This window comes from Elgaria multicarinata, chromosome 13 (genome assembly GCF_023053635.1).
Source record: "Elgaria multicarinata webbii isolate HBS135686 ecotype San Diego chromosome 13, rElgMul1.1.pri, whole genome shotgun sequence".
NCBI lineage: Eukaryota > Metazoa > Chordata > Lepidosauria > Squamata > Anguidae > Elgaria > Elgaria multicarinata.
In genome coordinates, this window is record NC_086183.1 from 1,694,039 (window position 1) to 1,714,785 (window position 20,747).

At 43.5% G+C, this 20,747-nt stretch overlaps 1 protein-coding gene across 2 annotated transcripts in view; it reads left to right on the plus strand.

Moving 5' to 3' along the window:
- LCK (LCK proto-oncogene, Src family tyrosine kinase) overlaps positions 1 to 20,747 on the plus strand; it is a 50,288-nt gene that overhangs the window by 14,080 nt on the left and 15,461 nt on the right. For both annotated transcript variants that reach the window (XM_063140205.1, XM_063140206.1), the window contains exons 3-9: positions 613 to 682; positions 1,904 to 1,994; positions 5,779 to 5,877; positions 7,481 to 7,584; positions 11,629 to 11,778; positions 16,421 to 16,573; positions 18,001 to 18,180. In XM_063140205.1, the coding sequence (XP_062996275.1) occupies positions 613 to 682; positions 1,904 to 1,994; positions 5,779 to 5,877; positions 7,481 to 7,584; positions 11,629 to 11,778; positions 16,421 to 16,573; positions 18,001 to 18,180 (847 nt within the window). The remainder of the gene's footprint in view (positions 1 to 612; positions 683 to 1,903; positions 1,995 to 5,778; positions 5,878 to 7,480; positions 7,585 to 11,628; positions 11,779 to 16,420; positions 16,574 to 18,000; positions 18,181 to 20,747) is intronic.

A 20,747-nucleotide genomic window follows, 5' to 3' on the forward strand; every position in this document is an offset into this window, starting at 1 on the left:
GACTCGATGGCCTTGTAGGCCCCTTCCAACTCTACTATTCTATGATTCTATGAGAACCAAGTCAGAACTCTAAAGGAGCTATCCAAAAGCAGTTACGCACCTCGGATAGATCCTTTAGAGTTCTGACTGAAATCCAGAGCGGTTTCACTGCCCCACTGACATCGGAGCCACCAGCTTCCACTGCTTACAAGCCCACATGGACTCTTGGTCCTGTTTTGCATAAATGTGAAGTCCTAACTTCCTGCTCTCCCCATCCTGACTATGAGCTTAATCACACATTACAACTTGCCCACCAAACACAACAGCATTATGTAGACTGATTTTCTCCTTAATCAGACCCTGAAATTCAGGTTGTAATGAAGCTGTATGTTAATGTTAATTTCCTTTGTGGGGGATGCAAGCAGATGTTAGCTCCAGGTTTCCTAAACTGGTTTTTTTTTTAATTGGCTTCAGCTAATTCGGCATGAAAATTGTGACCCGTCTTTGCATCCATCTTAATTTTCCCGTTTAGATGAGGCTTCAAGGCAAAAAGGGAGAAGACATAAAAGTATTGGGCTGATGGGAGATCTGAGGATCTCTGCTACTATGATTGTGTCTTTGTTTCTCCTGCAGAGGCTGGCTTTAAACGGCTCAGAGTTGTCAAATCCTTTGATGGGTCCTCCTCCCAGTTCACCACTGCAAGGTTAACATTTTACTCTTCCTTCTACTTCTGCCTGCAGTGCAGGCTGCAGAGGCCGTCTGGGTTTTCTTTTTCCAAAACCAGTGTGGTATCTTGGAGTGGGGTTGGAAATCAATTGGCTGGTGGGCAAATCTAGAGTTATAGACAAGACAAAGGAGCCTTGCCAGTGTACCTGCAGTTAGCAGATCACCGGACTGGTGAGCTCTCTCTCTCTCCCAGGAGTGGTGTGCCTCAATATTCTTTGAGATATTCCAAAGGATCCTGAGAAGCACCACCCCAATTGCTCCACTAGCACTCGTGAAAGCACCCACCTCATGTTATTGCATGGAACATAGGAATAGGGTGACCACATGAAATAGTGAATTAGTTGCCTTATTATGTGGTGTTCTCCCCAGGGTGACCATATGAAAAAGAGGACAGGGCTCCTGTATCTTTAAGAGTTGTATTGAAAAGCAAATTTCAGCAGGGTGTCATTTGAATGCATGCAGAACCTGGTGAAATTCCCTGTTCACCACAACAGTTAAAGCTGCAGGAACCCTGCCCTCTTTTGTATCTGGTCAAGATTCCAGGGCTCCTGCAGCTTTAACTGTTGTGATGAAGAGGGAATTTCACCAGGTGCTGCATACATACAAATGGCATCTGCTGAATTTCCCTTTTCTATACAACTCTTAAAGATACTGGAGCCCTGACCTCCTTTCCATGTAGTCACCTTACATGAGAAGCTGCCTTATACTGCGTCAGACCCTTGGTTCATCTAGCCCAGTATTGTCAACACTGATTGGCAGCAATGTCCCACCAGGGTTTCAGGCAGGATCCTTTCCTCACTCTATTTGGAGAAGCTGGGGATCGAACCTGGGACCTTCTGCAGGCCAGGCAGGTGCTCCATCACACTGAGCATCAGCATCAAGCATGGGGCCAAGCAATTGCATAATCACGTGGGCCTTGAGTGCTCTTCTTGAAGCAGGAAGAGAAGGGGTCTGACAGATCTCCTTAGGAGAGCATTTTGTGGGTTTGGTGCTAACACTGAGAAGACCCTGTGTCTTGTGCCCACCAGTTGAATACGGCAAGCTAACCACTGAGGGCCATAGAAGCATTGAAGGGGGCTTGGCGTACTTAATAATCTTTAGATAGCGAATGTTATTACGTAAGCTGAATTTGAAATGATATCTCCCCCAGTCCAGAAACATCTTCAGTCTTCTAGAGATATGTCACTTTTCCTTTTAGATAAACTGGTGGTTGCATTGTATGATTACGACTCAACCCACGAAGGAGACCTGGTGCTCCGGACAGGGGAACAACTGCGAGTACTGGAAGAGTAAGTCTGCTTCCACACTGGAGTGCTATTTGTGGGCCAGGAGCATCAACAAAACGAGTTAGTTGCCCCCACCCAATGGCAGGATGAGTTGCACTGTGGGTTTGCATCCCATTCCATTCTCAAGGACTTCTGATCTTCTGGCCATAGCAATATTATGGATGCAGGTGTCAGGGGGCAAAACCTACCAAGTCCTTCATGGCTGCCTGGGCAGGCGGGGAATTGTGGGACTTTTTTCTGTCTAAACATGGATAGGGTTATGCCCTCAGAGGACTAAACCCATATTCATACTCTGAATGGTTTTTAAGGTGGACTAAGAGAATAAATACTGCTAATTCAACTCTGAGTGGTACAAAATGAAATTAAAAGACTGCTTTCATAAATATGCACAGAAACAAAGGGCAAAATTTAATATTTTTATCATGGCAAATTTAATATTTTTAGCATGGTTGAGCTCTTATGATTGTGGGAACCAAATATGTACAATAGGAGTTAATGAATGAATGAATGAATGAATAGGAGTTAATGAATGAATGTGTGTGAACTTTAATCTACATCAATGATTGTGAGGACAGGATGAGAGCAGAGATAATTCTGTTTTGGATTACTTAATCAAGAGAGAAGGGTCGTATTCTTGTGAATGTCCGGCCCATGGTTATCAGAGGTTTTCAGCATATCCTGAGCTGGAACACTGGTGGCTGCTGCTGCAGTGCTCTGGAACTCTCTTCCCAGGGAAGCCAGATGTTCCCTCCCTGATGTGCCTTAGGAGGCAGGCAAAGGCTTTTTCGTTCCTGCAGGCCTTTGGTGAATGATCTGGACCTCCGTCTGTGCCAAGGACTTTTAAAAATTGTCATTTTAAATGTTTTAATGGTTTAATATTGGAATATGTTTAAAATACTTTTAACTTTTGTATATCTATTTATAGGTTTTAAATGTAAGTTTTACATTTTGTAATACTGCCTTGAGGCCCAGTATTGGACAAAAGACAGGATATAAATATATAACAACAACAACAACAACAACATTTATTGTTCTTTTAAAGAAATGTATGAAAAGACCTATGGTGCTGCAATATGCTTTTATTGTGTAGTCATCCTGCCTCATTCACAGAATTTTACGAGGGGTCTAGATGAAGTCATCTTCCATTTGTAACCCTCCCGGGTTTCGCCATGGCTTCTACCTTCTTTTTTTCTTACCACAGAAAATCTGTTAAAGGGGGAGAGACCAAAAACTGCACAACTGATTGCTAGTACAAGGAGCCCTCCATCTGGAAATTTCCCAATTCACTAGGGGGAGATCCACACTGGTATATATAACGTCGTTTTGTCAGTCAGTAAACGTAATATGTGATACCGACTTAAGACGTGGCTGGGCACACGTAGGTATTAAGACGGTTCTTACCGTTTCCCTCTCCGGTAGGAATGCAGCACTCTGGGCCACACAGCGTATGTCGTAACGTGTTTTTCCCCCCAGTTCCCGTCTGCTTCTTATTGTTCCTCCCACCTCCTCTTTTCTTCCATTTTTCCTCCTCTGAGAAACGGTGAAGGGTGGTGGTGGTGGTGGAAAGATTTCCCCTCTTTCCACACCTGGGAGCTTTTCCTAAGAAGGAGCCATGGAGGGAGGGAAGGAGGGAGGGAGCCTCCAGGCAGGGTTAGGGGATTTACTTTACTCAAAAGTAAATCCCATTGATTTCAGCTGCTAACGTGACCTGCTGCCCCTTGGTCTGTGCTTGGAGGGGAGAAAAATGGAGAGAAGTGGGGGGCTGGAAAGATTTCCCCTCTTTCTGAGCCCTTTTCCTAAGCACAGACCCAGGGGCAGCATGTGATGTTAGCAGTTGAAATCAATGGGATTTACTTTTGAGTAAAGTAAATCCACTAACCCTGCCTGGAGGCTCCCTCCCTGCCTGCTTGCATCTTCAAGTTCATGAACTACAGTTGTGCTTGTTCCCTTACTCAAAAGTAAATCCCATTGATTTCAACTGCTGACATCACATGCTGGCTTACCTTTGAGGAAAGCCCATTGAACAGAGAGAGTCTTACTTCTGAGTAAACACATATAGAACAATGCCCATACACATGCCCATACATGGAAGGGGGGAGGGAGGTTGTGGGTGCAAAGAAGAACATGAGGCAAGAAAGAGGAAAAATGGCTGCTACTTTGGGCGCGGAAATACAAGAAACATGCCCTGAGGAAGGTGATTGGCTAAGGAAAAGCATATGAAAAAAAGGAAGGTTTCTTATGATGCAATCGGCCACATACAGAGAAAATACAGCGACTTACGGTATACAGATAAGATCAGAAAATAGAACGACAGAAAGGGTAAGCAATACAACGTTACAAGGCAAGCGTCATGTGGTGAGATAAGATTCAATACACAATAAAAAAAGATTATAAGTGGTATATCCAGCTTAGTGTAGATCTGAGACAGTACTTGCTTAACACATGACAAACCAGAATATGGGTTGAGTGTGGATTGTTGGGTTGTACAAACTCAGTGGTGCTAGCAACCATGGTTTGTTAACCACGAACAACCCACACTTTACAACTTTTCTAAACTGCCCCATATCAGCTATGGGGCAGTATATAAATGTAATAAATAAATAAATACACCCTAACAACAAATCATAGAACCATAGAGTTGGAAGGGGCCTACAAGGCCATCGAGTCCAACCCCCTGCTCAATGCAGGAATCCATGTACATGGGGTTCCCTGGTAGTCACCCTTCCAGAAACTAAGCAGGCCTAGACCCACTTAGCTTCATCAAGTTTGCAGCATCCCATGCCATCACACCCAGCTTGATCACTGTTCTCTTCACGAGTTGTTCCTGATTAACAAACCATGGTTTGCTGGCACAGCTGGGTTCACACAACACAACAACCCACAATTAAAGGACAACCCACACTCTGGCCTGTCATGTTGTGTGAAGGCAGCCATAGAGTGCTTCCAGATGGAGAACTCCTAGTGTTAGTAATCCATCTGTTTCTTCTTAATGGATTTTCTGTAGAGAGAAAAGATGGAAGAAGTGATAAGAAAGCACAGGAGGGTCACAAATAGAAGATGTCATTGTCTGCCCACCCCCAAATACACGTCTGTGAATGAGGAAGGGTGATAGTGCCATAAAAGCGCCATAAAAGCCTCATCTGGAAGCATCCATTTTATGTGCATTTTTACATTACAAAACTGGGAATTAGGAATATAGGATGCTACCTTACTATATGGCCCATTGGTTCATCTAACTCAGGGCCTGCAATCCTTTCGCTACAGAAGAGGGATGCTTCTGAATGTTCCCGCTTCCATGATCACCATGCATGGAGAACTTCTGCATACAAAGCAGGTGCTTTACCACTGAGCCAAAATCCTTTGTGTGTAGTTGTAATTCTCAGCATTGTTTGGCTGGGAACCAGGACAGTTAGGGTCCTTCAAAAGGCATTGTGCAGCTATTCCTCCTTTTCTTCTGGTAAGCAAAAAAGAAAGAAAGAAAGATGAAACCGTGGAAAACGCAGAAGGGCTACAAATGAAAAATGGTTCCCTTTTAAAATTCCATGAAATGAGCCACTGTGATTGAGCAATAAACCCTTATCTAGAAGCACCCTGAAACAGGTTTGAAATGAGTTTAAATTTATATATTTATAATTTATCTGTTGCCAAAAGAAGCATTTTAAAAAAATCTGGACTAGAAGAAAATGCAGGGGACTTCAATTTTTGTGCATTCTTTCCTTTTCTCTAAGGGTGTATGGGTTGGGGATAAAGCAGATGACCCGGCTGATGTTTAATCCTTCCCTTTTAGGAGTGGTGAGTGGTGGAAAGCCCAGTCTCTCACCACAGGGCAAGTGGGACTCATTCCATGCAACTTTGTCGCTAAGTTGAACACTCTGGAACAAGAGCCGTGAGTAGAAAAGATTCTGTTTTTCTTCAAGTGAGCTGCAACAATTTTTTAAAAAGCAATAAATTATTTGAAGTTTACAGTACATTCCTATACATGTCTACCCAAATGAAGTGCAATTGACCTGGCTTGCATGACAGAACAGCTCATCATGGCTTATTAAGTCCAGAAGTGGCTTGTCGTGTTGTGTGAATCTGGGAACCATAGGCTATGTGTTGGTTAAACAGCCGTTGGATAACCAAGCAACAGGGCATGGGTTATGTGAAAGTAGGGTGACCATATTTGGGAAACCAAAAAAGAGGACACCTAGTGTGTGTGTGGGGAAGCAGCTTTCTGAGTCCTGCAGAAAGTACGTTATTCCCCCGCCACCTTAAAGAACCTGATTGGAGTGGAGGAGGGGAAAGGATTTCATTCTGCACCACCACCATCCACTCCAATTGGGGCCTTTTCTATAATGTCCACGAATGACCCACTTTCCCCTTTAAGACCTCAATTGGAGCTCGGGGTGGGGGAATGATGTGCCTCAAGAAAGCATGTCATTCCCTCCTGCCATGCTAATGGCAGCCTTAAAGAGGGTGGTGTGTCATTCCAGGACATTATTGAAAATTATAGAAAATCCCCCCTGAGACCATGGAAAGAACAAAAACCAGGACAAATCTGGGGAAATCCTGACAGTTGGTCACCCTATGTGAAAGGTGTTTGACTTTTGTGTAACTCATGGTCCCTGGGTTTGCCCAACACAACGAGCTGTGGCCGGGCATTAAATATTGCAATGGCCACACCCACATACTGTCATATGCTGCAGCCCAGCTTTTCATTCATGTGAACTGGTTCACTGAATTGATTCTGTGGGACAATGTAAACAAACCACAATCTGGACACCATTCAGAGGGGGGCAACGATATTGCAGACACCCAAGATAGGTTTAGCTGATTACCTAGTGCCCTGCCCTCCCTTGACAAAGATATCCCAGTACCCCACAAGGCTGCTAAAAAGAGATGTGGGATTCCTCAGCTACAATTTCAAACAAGGACTTTTTTTTGGGATCTAGCTGGACAAATAGAAAAATACAATGAAATCTTTATTCCTTGTGACGCTATATCAAATTGTCCCAGCATAGATGTGCTCTGAATCTACAAGTGACATTTGAACTATCAGCCTGGATGTTGCAAACTTACTTTATCACTTGGGTAGTAAATGCTTTCCCTCCTCACAATGCATTGGGACAGTTTTGATGCGATTTTGTATGAAACAAAGACTTTTGCACTTGTGTAACTTTGGTTTGCAATTCCCTGCTGTCTTCTTTCTTTTTTGTTTTTGTAGCTGGGGACTGGTTTTCGAATATTTTATCTATGAATGTTTATCAATACTTTTTTATGCTTGGAATTTTTTTAAAGCTGCCTTGGAAATATTTATATTGAAGGGTGACATATACATATTATTTAAAAAGTAAAATAAAATGCAGTTCATTTATTTATTACATCCAATAGCTGGAACTCTTTAAAAATGGCTGTTCACTTTATCATCTGCACCATTCGTGTTCTTGTTGTGGCTGTAAGTCAGTAAAGATAAAACTCTATAAACTGTTGTGTTTTGCTTCTCGCAGCTGGTATTTCAAGGCCCTCAGCAGGAAGGATGCTGAACGGCAGCTCCTGACCGCGGGTAACACACATGGTGCTTTCCTCATTCGGGAGAGTGAATCCACCAAAGGTAACCACACAGTTCTGAATTTGATGGCGCTCGAATTTCATGGGTGCCAGAAGGGGCTCGGCCTGATTTCAGCGGGGGTTGTGTGGACCTCCCCTTACTGTCATTTCCTCTCCCCAAGAAAGACTTGCAGGCAACTTCCAACAGGCGGTGATCATTTTTAAGAATCTTGAAAGGGTGTTGAGAGAGGTTTCCTTCCAATGGTGTACACATGGATTCAGGACTGCCCCTACAATTAGGCAGACTGAGGCTACTGCCTCAGGTAGCAGCTGCTAGGTCTGGGGAGCAGCAGTGAGGTGTTAGGAGGACAGAGCTATGCCCCCTAATCTTGTCCGCTGACCCCAGGTGTGGTAGACGATGCTGTCCTGATGGCCATCTCAAAGTAAAATTCAACTGTTAGTCCGATCAGCTTCTGCTCATGGAACAGGAAGCGGGTGCCATTTTGTCCTTCAACTCAAGCAGCAAAATGACTTGGGCAAGCCCTGTGGGTGCATCCCCTCCCCCATTGTATCTTCCAAAACTGGTTTGTAAAACAACATTCAAACCTGTTCGCCAGAGTCGAAAGAGTTCTGAGTGTACACACCACCACGAGTAGTGACCCCTCTTTCAAACTGTTTCTTCTGTATTAGGGCTGGCTCAAATTAACAAGGACTAAGGCCTCAACACTATGCATGTTTAGACTGAAAAAAAGCCCTACAATTCCCAGTGTTCCCCAGCCAGCCCTGCTAGGAGTTGTAGGACTTCATAGAATCATAGAATAGCAGAGTTGGAAGGGGCCTAAAAGGCCATCGAGTCCAACCCCCTGCTCATTGCAGGAATACACCCTACAGCATACTTGACAGATGGCTGTCCAGCTGCCTCTTGAATACCTCCAGTGTGGGAGAGCCCACAACCTCCCTAGGTAACTGGTTAAATTGTCGTACTGCTCTAACAGACAGGAAGTTTTTCCTGATGTCCAGCTGGAATCTGGCTCCCTTTAACTTGAGCCCATTATTCCGTATCTTGCACTCTGGGAGGATCGAGAAGAGATCCTGGCCCTCCTCTGTGACCCTATCTTTCAAGTATCTGAAGAGTGCTATCATGTCTCCCCTCAATCTTCTCTTCTCCAGGCTAAACATGCTCAGTTCTTTCAGTCTCTCCTCACAGGGCTTTGTTTCCAGACCCCTGATCATCCTGGTTGCCCTCCTCTGAACAGGCTCCAGCTTTCTTTTTCTATCTAAACATGCATAGGATAACATTTTCTTTGGTCTGTCACATGGTCGAAATGTGAGGCAAAATACTTTGAGTGTCTGGGAGGGGAGTGGGAATCGAATTAGAGCAGCATTCAAATGCAAAGACAGTTTTCCAGCAGCCATTCTGGACTATTAACATGCCATTAATAGCCTTGCCGTTTTCAATGGCCTTGAGCATTGTTATGTTAAGGAGGATGGAAGAAAAATAAAATTAGATCTACCTATTAGAGGCATAGCTAGGTGCCACTGATCTGCACATTATATTTTTCTCCCCATTGTTAACAAAATGGTTAACTTTTTAACAAAATTTCTGACATATAATGGGATCTAATGCCTCTTTTCCCATAGGGAAAGTTCTGTTACTCACAGCCAGAGCCAAAAAGCTTCTCTTGAAGTATGTTTACTCCCAAGTTGAAGAGATGAAAAGCACTTTGCACGTGCTCAGTGAAACTGCAAATGGTTTACACAGCCTCCATTTTCAGTGGCAGTGTATCTTTGATTGCCAAAGAACAAAAGAGATTCTGGAACACCTTGTTTATGCCAGCAAGCTGCTTCCCATAACCACACGAACTACCTTTTAAAATAATAAATTATGAGCGTTCTAAAAATCTTTCCTCTGTATAATGGGATTTCATGTCTCTCTCCTTGAAAACTCATAGCTACAAAGCTCCTGTATAAGCATGTTCACTCACAAGTTGAAGTGATTGAAAGCACTTTGAACATGTTCAATGGAACTGTAAATGCTTTAAATTTACATTTTATTTATTACAGTGAATGCAACATGGCAAGTAACCCTGTGTGTAATCAGTTAGGGTGTGGAGAGGTTCAATAATGCTTTGAACACTAAAAACATCTGTTGAAGTGGATTGGGTCTGAATGTTTATGCCATAATAAATGTGTTACTCTTTAAGCTGTGTGGGCCATAAGAAACATTCCAAAATCCATACCTCAAGAATACCTTTATTAGACCGAATTTGGATTGTGGAACTCTTTCCCTTTAAAAATGTAAAAATATATAAATATGAACATTGTGCTAATGATCCAAATCTGCAACAAAAACTTAGCACAGGCTTGGGTTAATTAATCTCTCCGATGCTGCTTTAATTCACCCCAATTTATTTCCGAAACTGTGCATTTGTGGAGGGAGCTTATAGGAAGAGCACCCACCCATTTCACCCCATTTCAGTAAACTGTCAGGGAATGCAGCAGACATGTTTTTATAAAAACTGGTGATGCACAGCTGTGCGTCAGCAAAGTAAAAGGATAAAAGCTCCCTCCACCAAGGTGCAGACCCTCCCTTCAGACCCTGCCCTGGATAACTTGGGGTTTTTGTTTCTTCTCAGAACAGTGATCATAATGGGGAGTGGGAGCTATTTCCTCGGGTTTTAGGGACAGCCAGTTCTGCTATATGACACTGATGGAGCAGCAGAGTCAATTTCATCACACTGCGGAGAATAAGAGCAATGCATTCCCCTCATTCGTCAGGATGAAGCCCTGGAATCGATCAGAACTGTTGTGACAAGAATTTGCCACTGTTTGAGGCACAGTGGGAGATTCCTGTTCATTTGCAACCTCGGAAAGATTTTGAGGGAAGCATAAAAAGAGTTTGTAGAAGACTAGTGATATTTTCTCAAACAGATGTCATTTCTCAAACAGATGTCATAGGATCCTAGAATAGTAGAGTTGTAAAGGGTCTATAAGGCCATCAAGTCCAACCCCCTGCTCAATGCAGGAGTCCACCTTAAAGCATCCCTGACAGACGGCTGTCCAGCTGCCTCTTGAAGGCCTCTAGTGTGGGAGAGACCACATACGTGTGTGTGACCATGTCCACAAATTCCTCCACCCCCTCTTCCTGGGGACCCACAAAAACAAGCAAATCAATTTATCTCCGCGAAGCTGTTTTGCAAGTTTAATTCTCTGCCTCTCGGTTCCACACTTGGGAGTCTGGCCAGACAACACATTATGTTGGATGACCCTATGAAAAGGAGGACAGGGCTCCTGTATCTTTAACAGTTGTATTGAAAAGGGAATTTCTGCAGGTGACATTTGTATATATTGAGAACCTGGTGAAACTCCCTCTTCATCACACCAGTTAAAGCTGCAGGTGCCCTGCCCTCTTTTAAATCTGGTCACTCTAGTATAGCTCCTGCAGCTTTAACTGTTGTAATGAAGAGGGAATTTCACCAGGTGCCACATGCATACAAATGACACCTGCTGAAATTCCCTTTTCTATGCAACTGTTAAAGATACAGGAGCCCCCTGTCCTCCTTTTCATAGGGTCACCCTACATTATTTTAAATGCACTTTTAAAAAAGCATGCTTAAGACAGCCATTTTAATTTTGAAAGAAAAGCAGCCACCTCAGGCCCTGATCTAGATTCTGTTCCTGTAACCCCACCCTCTCTGTTTCTCACCAAATTTCCACCCTCACCACCCTCACCACCACCACCACCACCCTGCATTTATCCTCAAAGTTGCTGCAATTCTCTAAAGTAAGGGCCCAATCCTATGCATGTCTAGACAGAAAGATGGTGAATGCTGGGAGTTCTAGGACTTCCTTCTGTCTAACATGCATATAGGCTCACTCCATGAGAGACTTCCACACCATTCAGGAAGAGGTGAAATGCTCCAGAGCCACCGATGTAAAATGTTGAGGCAAAAATCGGAGGGAGGTGTAGGTGTGGAATTTTGAGAGTAGGGGAAAAGAATGCAATGAAGCAAGATCCATTTTTGGTGTGGAGAATTCCACACACCTTTACTTAGATGGGGTCAAAAAAAAGTGAGCCAATTCTTTATTTTCTCATGGGTCTCCTCAGGTTCCTTCTCCCTCTCCGTGCGGGACTTTGACCAGAACCAGGGAGAAGTCGTGAAGCACTATAAGATCCGAAATATGGACAACGGCGGGTTCTACATCTCCCCTCGCATCACTTTTGACAGCCTGCACAATCTGGTGGAGCACTATATGCGTAAGGCTAAAGGCCTCTCTCTGTCCGTCCTGGTGGGAGAGATTCTGTTCTGTTCTCATATCTGACAGCGTGGGCCTTATCTTGCCACTGGATTCTTTGTGGGTTTTGCTACAGAAGGTTAGCACAACCATCCCTCTGGAGTTTGGAGATTCTAAAGCAGGCAGAGGGAGACTCAAATATGCACTCGTCTTCTTCTCACCAGGAGGGTTGGGTGTCATGCACCTCTCTCCCTGGCCTACTGTGGTCTGGATTGTGCAGGATGATTTCTAGTCAGGGGCAGCCTGACCACATTATGCAAATTAGTCAGTCGCTTAGGGTCCCAACTTAAGTGGGGTGCCAAATTCACATGTTTTTAAAAATACATTTAAAAAAAAAATATAAATAAAAATTTCATGTCTCTATTTTATCTCATCTCAGAAACATTGGTTAATACATTTTAAAAAATACAAATACAAATTTCATGTCTTTATTTTATCTCATCTCAGGCCTTAGCTAGACCTAAGGTTTATCCCGAGGTCGTCCCTGCCTGTATTATTATTATTATTTATTTATATAGCACCATCAATGTATCCTGCTCCCAGGATATCCTGTGTGTCATTTACATGAACAGGAATGACCCTGGGATAAACCTTAGGTCTAGCTAAGGCCTCTGAAACATTGGTTAGATGATCAGACAAGCTGAATAGTTATGGTTCTGTTTAAATAAATATTCTTTAAAAACATTAAGTGGAAAACAGGGGCAAAATATTTGCCAGTTTACAAAAAAAACTCAGCCTAGATCTGCCCTTGGGGTTTTGGGGATAGGGGTATTGATTGCATGCGTCACCTAGGGCACCAGTCTAGGCCCTTAGGGTGATCATATGACAAGGAGAACAGGGCTCCTGTATCTTTAACAGTTGCATAGAAAAGGGAATTTCAGTAGGGCCAGATCTACACAAAGCAAGATATAGCACTTTGAAAATGGTTTGAAAACAGTATATGTAATGTGTGCTGGTCCTGAACAGTTACAAAACCGTTATAAACTGTTATAAAGCAGTAGTGTAGATCCTGCCCAGGTGTCATTTGTGTGCATGCAGCACCTGGTGAAATTCCCTCTTCATCACAACAGTTAAAGCTGCAGGAGTCCCTCCCTCTTGACCAGTACAAAAGAGGGCAGGGCTCCTGCAGCTGTTACTGTTGTCATGAAGAGGGCATTTCACCAGGTGCTGCATGCACACAAATGACACCTGATGAAATTCCCCTTTCTGTACAAGTGTTAAAGATACAGGAGCCCTGTCCTCCTTTCCATATGGTCACCTAGACTCTAGGGCCTGTTTCTAATGGTGAGCTGATGCATGAGTAGTCTTGGGGTGGGGGATAGTGGGTTTAACTTGATGACCTTCCATTCCTCCTCAGTCGTCATCATCATCATCATCATCATCATCTATTTATTTATTTATTAGGAGCATTCCACTGAAACAGGGACAAAACACATGAAATTTCAAAATGAAAAATTAGTTAATATTTTGTATTGTATTAGTTATATATAGTGGAAAGAGGGTATTTTGATGATGAAAGATTTTTTTTTGCTATTATTATTGCACTACCTGGTTTTCAAAATGGCTACCATTGTCAAGATCAGTCACATGCTAAATGAGGTTACATTTGATTAAGTGTTAGCATTGTATTGTACAGTGAATTAAGTGTTGTTTTCATTCTGATAGCAAAGGTAAGGTCCTAAAGTAGCGGCCTACATGTTAAAACATTAGAAACTGTGTGTTTATTAGCAGATATATAGCTAATTATGCAGATAGTTTTGCTGTCCCATACGTGACATGAAAAAGTGCACTTTTTAGGTTATATATGTTATTTGTAGCATTTAAAATGTAGTAAAGCAGATTTAAAACAAAGATAATGTTGTCCACAATGAAATACTTTCTTAATGTTAATTTTGTATTTTAAACAGTTTATACGTTTATTTATTGTCCCATACGTGACACTTATTATGCAGTTTAATGCACAATGAATGTGTCAACTGAAAATAAAAAAAGCACTAGTGCTGAAAGAATGAAGAAAATGAGACTAAAGAAGAAGATGGAGGATCCAGAATTTCAAAAAAAGGAAAAGGAAAGGTTAAAAGAACCGAGAAGAAAGAAAAATATGTCTATGAGTAGCAGAGAGAAGTTGCAGAGGAAGACGTATGAAAGAGTTCGAAAGAGGTTGCAGAGAGCACACAAGAAAAAACTAAATACATGTGAAAAATGTTCCAGTGGAAAAAATATTCCATTTCCTGAAGAGCCAGCAAAGCACGTCACATGGAAGCAGTGGGAAAAGGATGCTGATTGAAGGCTAGTGTTAAGCATGAAAGATGGTTGTGCTGGTGAATTACACAAAGATATTGTTTCAAGTTATGAAAACTTTCTGGGTCATGTTCACATAAAAAGAATACAAGCAAATATTTACTTAAGTGATCAAAAACTGGAAAATGTAAGAGTGCTGCAAATTGATTTTGCTATGTCTTATAGCTGTGAGTATCGGAACGAGTTCAGAGTGCCCTTTGGTCTCAAGCAAGTGTAACGCTTTTCACTGTAGCTGTCTTCTTAAATGGATCTTGTAGAACCTTCCTCTTGTGCTCAGATATAAAACAGAAGGACAAACACACTGTGTATGTAATGCTGAAGAAACTCTATGAGATAATGAGTGAAGAAACTGGTGTTACTCAGGACATCAATTGGAGCGATGGACCTGCATCCGAGTTCAAGAACAAATACATGGTGCACGTGCTGAAGCTTCTAGCAAAAAAATACCAAAGAAAGTTCAGTTGGAAATATTTTGCCACCTCACATGGCAAAGGAATAGTTGATGGTGTGGGAGGCAATGTGAAAAGGCTTGTACAACAAAAGACCATGAGCCAAGGCAATGTCAGTGTCGTACAGAATGCAGTGGAGTTTGCACAGTTAGCAAATTAACTTGCTCCCTCAACATGCACTCTACATTTCCCAGAGTAAAATACATTCCCAAGTAGAGAAAGACAAGCCTTGGGAAGGAACTATCACTGTGCCTGGGATAGCATCATATCATATTGTGCAGGCTAAACCAAACGGTCTAATTTCCTTCAAATGCCATGCCCTGGAGAGTGAAGAATCTGTTCCTGTTACTAGGCCTACTTCAAATGTGAAACTCAATATAGGTGCTTGGTGCTTTTTTAGTTATAATAAGGTGGCCTACCCAGGCAGTGTTATGGAAGTCTGTGGCATGGATGGAGTTAAAGTGAGTGTAATGGTTCCTGCCAACAAACATCATTATAAGTGGCCCACACTCCTGATTGTATTATATACTCCTTTAAGGACCCACCAACTGTGGCTTTGAACTCTCGTCGCTGCACCATGTATAAATTTTCAGAATTATTCTAATGTAAAGGAACTTTTCAAATATCAATGCTTAAATGCTCTAACTACATTATTTGTTGATGCTAGTGTCTTAAATTAATTTAGGCCATAGCTAGACCTAAGGTTTATCCCTGGATCGTCCAGGGGTCAAACCTGTTCATCTAGGTGACACACAGGGGATCCAGTGCTCAGGCAAGGGCGAACTCTGGATGATCCCAGGATAAACCTTAGGTCTAGCTGTGGCCTTAGTAATTCATATTTAGTAGTCCTAAGTGAGTTTTTTATATTGTAGTGCAGACAGTGTCCCATACGTGACAGAGAATGTCCCATACGTGACATCAAAAAAACACATTTTTTTGACTGAGCTAAAATGTAAAAATTGAGTCTAACATGGATATAAATGTGAGGTGATATCTCAGGAATTATCAGAAAAAAGTTGAATTAGTTTCAAGTTCACAGTTCACAGAAATATTTAATTGAAGATAACCATGTGCACGAAGATGGAAATTCTTGTGTCCCATACGTGACACAATATTAATAGTATCTAAGATAATTGTTTCTTGCTGAATTTAAAGTTACTAACCCTGTTCTGCTAGTAATGACCATTGTATTCATATGCTGCAAAATAAATCGTTTCACTTTAAAGATTAGTAGTATATGCAAAAGATTCTTTGTACTGAACTTGAGTATAAATGTCCCATACGTGACAATGGAATGCTCCATTACCCGCCTCTCCCTCTGGATCAAGGAGTGGAACAACACCAAATACAAAACATCATAAAATACATAAAACTGATTAAGAACATATAAAACTAATACATTATTAAATGGCATCTCAAAATTCAACTGGGTAGGCCTGCCAGAAGAGATTAATCTTTATGGCTTTTTTAAATTCGGGAGCACTATTACGTTGACAAATCTCTCCCGGCAAGCCATTCCACAGTCTGGTTGCATCAGAAGAGAAGGTCCCCTGGGTAACAGTTGTCAGTCTAGTTTTTGCTGACTGGAGTAAATTCTTCCCAGAGGACCTGAGTGTGCGGAGCGGATTGTATGGGAGAAGGCGATCCCACAGGTAACTTGGACCCAAACTATGTAGGGCTTTAAAGGTAATAACCAACACTTTATACTTCGCCCAGAAACTAATTGGCAGCCAGTGGAGTGATTTTAAAGCTGGTCCTAGTCTCACAGCCAGGTGGCATGAACTCCTCTGCTGCTTCTCTGTGCTTCACCTGAGATGCTGCATTTCTTCTCCCTTTGTGCCGCCCCTTTCACAGGCAACATGGATGGGCTTTGCACCCGCCTTGGCAAACCCTGCCAGACGCAGAAGCCCCAGAAGCCCTGGTGGAAAGATGAATGGGAGGTTCCTCGGGAGAGCCTAAAGCTGGTGGAGAAGCTGGGAGCAGGGCAGTTCGGAGAAGTGTGGATGGGTGAGTACGACGACCGTGGCAGGGAAGGAGGGTGGTGCCTTATAGGCAGAGAGCCTTATATGTAGCGAAGGCCCCATTCAGACAACACGCTAAACCATGCTGCTTAACCACAAAATAGTTAATGCATTCCATTGTCTGAACAATGTGATAGAGCTTTGTATGCAGGAGGCCCCAAGTCTGATCCCTGGCATCTCCTCGGAGTGCTGGAAAAATTCCTGCTTGAAACCCTGGATTGCCGTTGCTTCAGGGGAGGGGCCATAGCTCAGTGCAACAGAGCACCTGCTTTGCACGCAGAAGGCCCCCAGTTTGATCTCCAGCTTCTCCAAGTAGGGCAGGGAAAGAATCTTGCCTTGAAACCCTGGAGAGCCGTTGCTGCCAGTCAGAGTTGACAATACTGGGCTAAATGGACCCATGGTCTGACTCAGTGGCCCTGTTCAGAAGACACCTTAAACCACGGCTTTAACTATAGTGAATAAGGCAAAAAGTCTTATTCACACCATGGTTAAAGCTGTGGTTTAAGGTGTCTTCTGAACAGGGCCGCTATAAGGCAGCTTCCTATGTCCAGCTCATCGGTTTCAGCAGTTCAAGAACCTCAGCTTTTACTTTTTTTTAAAAAAAGAACAACAGTAAGTTTCTAGCCCTTATGATTGTAAAGATAAGTTTAAAAACGTTTAAGTATTGTATTTCATTTAGAGATGAAAATAGTGATGCCTTTGTGTGCTTTTTAACATCCTAATTGTCCCACCAAGTATTACTTACTTCTCCTCCCTCAGCCTTTCACCATTAAAAACTCCTGAACCCTGCTGTAAATAGGGGTTGCCAGAATTAACCAGCCGTTGCTGCTGCATGTTTAACTGAAAAGCGTTGTGTTTTAAGGTGGTAGGAAAGTCCTGGAGGTAGTGTCATGACTCAATTCACACATGCAAGTCTCCATGTTATTGTGCAGTCACTTAGAAATAGGCATGAATGTGCCAAGTGGCCCTAAGAGTAGATCTGTTGCATTGCACGACCTGTTCAGTTCCAGCTCTGACATTTAAGAAGATCATTGACAATGTGTCCAAGGCTCTAAGGGCTGAGCCAGTGCCAGCTCCAGGTTCTGGAGGCTTTGGGCAAGATGCTTTCAGTGGCCCACCTGCAACTTGCAATTGTCCACTTGCTCTCCCTCTCAACCCAATTCCCACTGCTGCCTACAGAGAAAGGGCAGACAAGTGCACGTGTGGAGCATCTACTGCTCCTTCGGCTCATCCCCATTGCTTTCTGGTGCTTTGCCGCTGGACCAGAGGAGGTAGCAAGCGACAACAGGAAGAGGAGCAGCTCCAGGGCTGGGGCCTCTGGGGGTTGGCAGCGGGCCTTCTACTGGCCCTGGTAAGCACCAAACGATCCAGACTTCAGTCCTGGGCTAAGGTTCTCCCGCCGTTCCTCCGCAGGTTACTATAACGGCCACACAAAAGTTGCCGTCAAGAGTCTGAAGCAAGGCAGCATGTCTTCCGAAGCCTTCCTAGCTGAAGCCAACCTGATGAAGAAATTGCGGCATCCACGCTTGGTAAGGCTCTATGCTGTGGTGACCGAGAAGCCCATGTACATCATCACAGAGTTCATGGGAAAAGGTGAGTTGCTAAACAAACGCCCAGCTTCCCCCTCCGGCAGAGCCGGCCTTTCACTGCCCGGGAGTTTCTCTAGATTCCAGCCTACAATGACCATGTCAAGCCTGCCTGAGAGGCTCCGTCTTTCCCTACTTCGTACCTCCTGAGAGGAGTTTTCCGACTTTTGAGCAATCACATGAAGTTCCATCGAATGACTTTTTGGATAGGTTTTACTCACTTTCAGGCTCTGAGTGATCCCTATATTCATTTAGAATAAAACAAATAAACAGAAAGGTCTCAGAGCATAATAAAACCAGGCAACAATTAAAACATTGTAAAACTTCTAATATCAATTAGTTTCATCTGTACTCTTCCTTGAGTCCTCTAGGCCTCCATCCATGGAGTGGTGGCTGTCGGAGGCACGTGGATGGGGGGGGGGGGGAGAGGAATGTATAAAAAGTCCTTCCCCCCCACCCCCATAGTCCTCTTCTCATTGTTCTTGCCTGCCCTGCAGCAGCAATGGGGAAAGCACCTGGAAGTGGGCTACTGAGCACCACCAGCCTGGGGCAATATGTTAATGGCCAGAGAGAGCAGGGGCCTTCTTGTCTGATCAAGATGGCATCAATGACTCCTGGCTCTCCATCTGAGGTCAGGAAATCATTTTCTCCAGATAAAATGGACAGCATTGCACCCCATCCCTTTCACTGCAGAGTATGGCCTGGCTCACTTTTGTGAATCACGTGCAGCAATGTTTAGGTCTAGGAAATCAATTGCACCAAAGTTTGCTTTCTTTTTAAACTTTTGATCCAGGGAGCCTTTTGCCTCCCCCTCCCCGCCCCTCCCTGCCCCACCTCTCCCCCAGTGCTCTGATCTCTCACCTCCCACAGGACACTCACCATTCCAAAGTTTGGTGCTTGCATCTGTACACACCTCCCCATGCTACCCCCATTGATAGAACATTTCCTCGCTAGCTGTCAGAATATATTTAGTTACATGGATACCTAAATGCTAAGTCTGGGAGAATAGGCAAATACTCTGACAGAAAGCGCCAGTCTTTAAAGCAGTTCCCCCCAAAGCACACAGCATTCACCTGGAGCCCACGAAAGCTCTTCTTTCCAGACAGGAAGAATGCAGGAACATCCCTTCGATTAACTTCAGTTGCTTCGTTCCACATAACTTGGATCATGGCTCCCCCACATTATACAGGGGGCATCTACCTGAGCCATCTTGATTGCAAAACTGAAGCTGGAATGTGTGGGCCTCCGCAGCTTGCCCTGAGTGCTGACCGACCAAACGTAAACCTCTGCTTCTCTGACCAAATGGCAACTCCCCACTGCTTCTCTAGCCGCACAGTACCCAAATATTCTAGCTCAGGAGCAATTGGCCATTAAAGCTGTTTGAAGAAGGGGTCTCTCGTGGCCATGCTTGTGGCCATTGTGAGAATGTAATCAGCTGAGCATCACTGCCTATTAGCGTGTGATCAAAAGATGGCCACCAGTTTACTTGGCAGCACAACATAAAAGCATGCCTGTTACACCTTCAGATTCAGACTTTAGGACAGAATGGAGAGCAAGGAAGGCACAGGACGGAAGCAAGGGGCCGGGCAGAAAGCACACAGGGCCTGCTGCCGGTAGCTCTCTCCTCTCTACCCATTGCAGAGGAGGACACAATTTTCCATTTCCCCCACCCTGTGTTCTTCCCCTCTCCCTCCCCTGAGCCAGCAGAGTTATTTTGGGCAGTTCCTCTGCATCACCCTTTGCTCTAGATAATGGAGGTCAAGAACGCCAGCCGTGCTGGGTTTGGCACAGGGCAGGGGAGAAAAGAGAAGGAAATTAACGGTTATTGCAACACAGCTACAATGGGAGAAGCAGTGTGCCAGCATACATAAATAGCCAGGGGATTTGGGAGCGGTTTCCTGCCTCTGAAAGCTCATGAACTCTCTTGTAACCAACTTCAGTTCCCAGTGCACCTTGGGCAAGCTCCAGCAGGAGCACAATGGCATAGCTAGAGCAATAATAATTTTATTTATTTATTACATTTATATACCACCCCATAGCTTAAGTTCTAACAACAACAACAGAAAATAGTCAAGCATTTAGAAAAATTAGAAATACAACAGTGGGATTGCTTCTCTTTTAATTTTAACCCAAATTTTAGTTGATTCAAATCTAGCCAGTGAGCGTCACACTGCAGCAGCAACAGTGATTTGCTGTGGAGAATGCGCAGTCAGACAGTTGCTCTGGTGGGCGTGAACCTCTTTTTTTTGTATTGCAGTTATTAATGCGCACATGCAATGCTGCACAGCACAAGACAAGCAAAGCTATGGACATAGAGTCCAACACCCTAATAAAGTACAGATTGGATACAACTTGTATTAATCTATTATTATTAATTCAAAACAAGTAACGAGGAGAAGAGTGTCACTTTAAAGTCCCACCCATGTTTCAGGTGAAAGGTATGCCCATAGTGACATCACTTTGAATGGGAAATCTCGCCGGTGTTCTCAAGATACTTCACATCTGTGCATTGCAATATAAAATAAAAAGAACTAACACAGTGGAGGTGGGGTGAGGGATGGGCAATCAATGAAG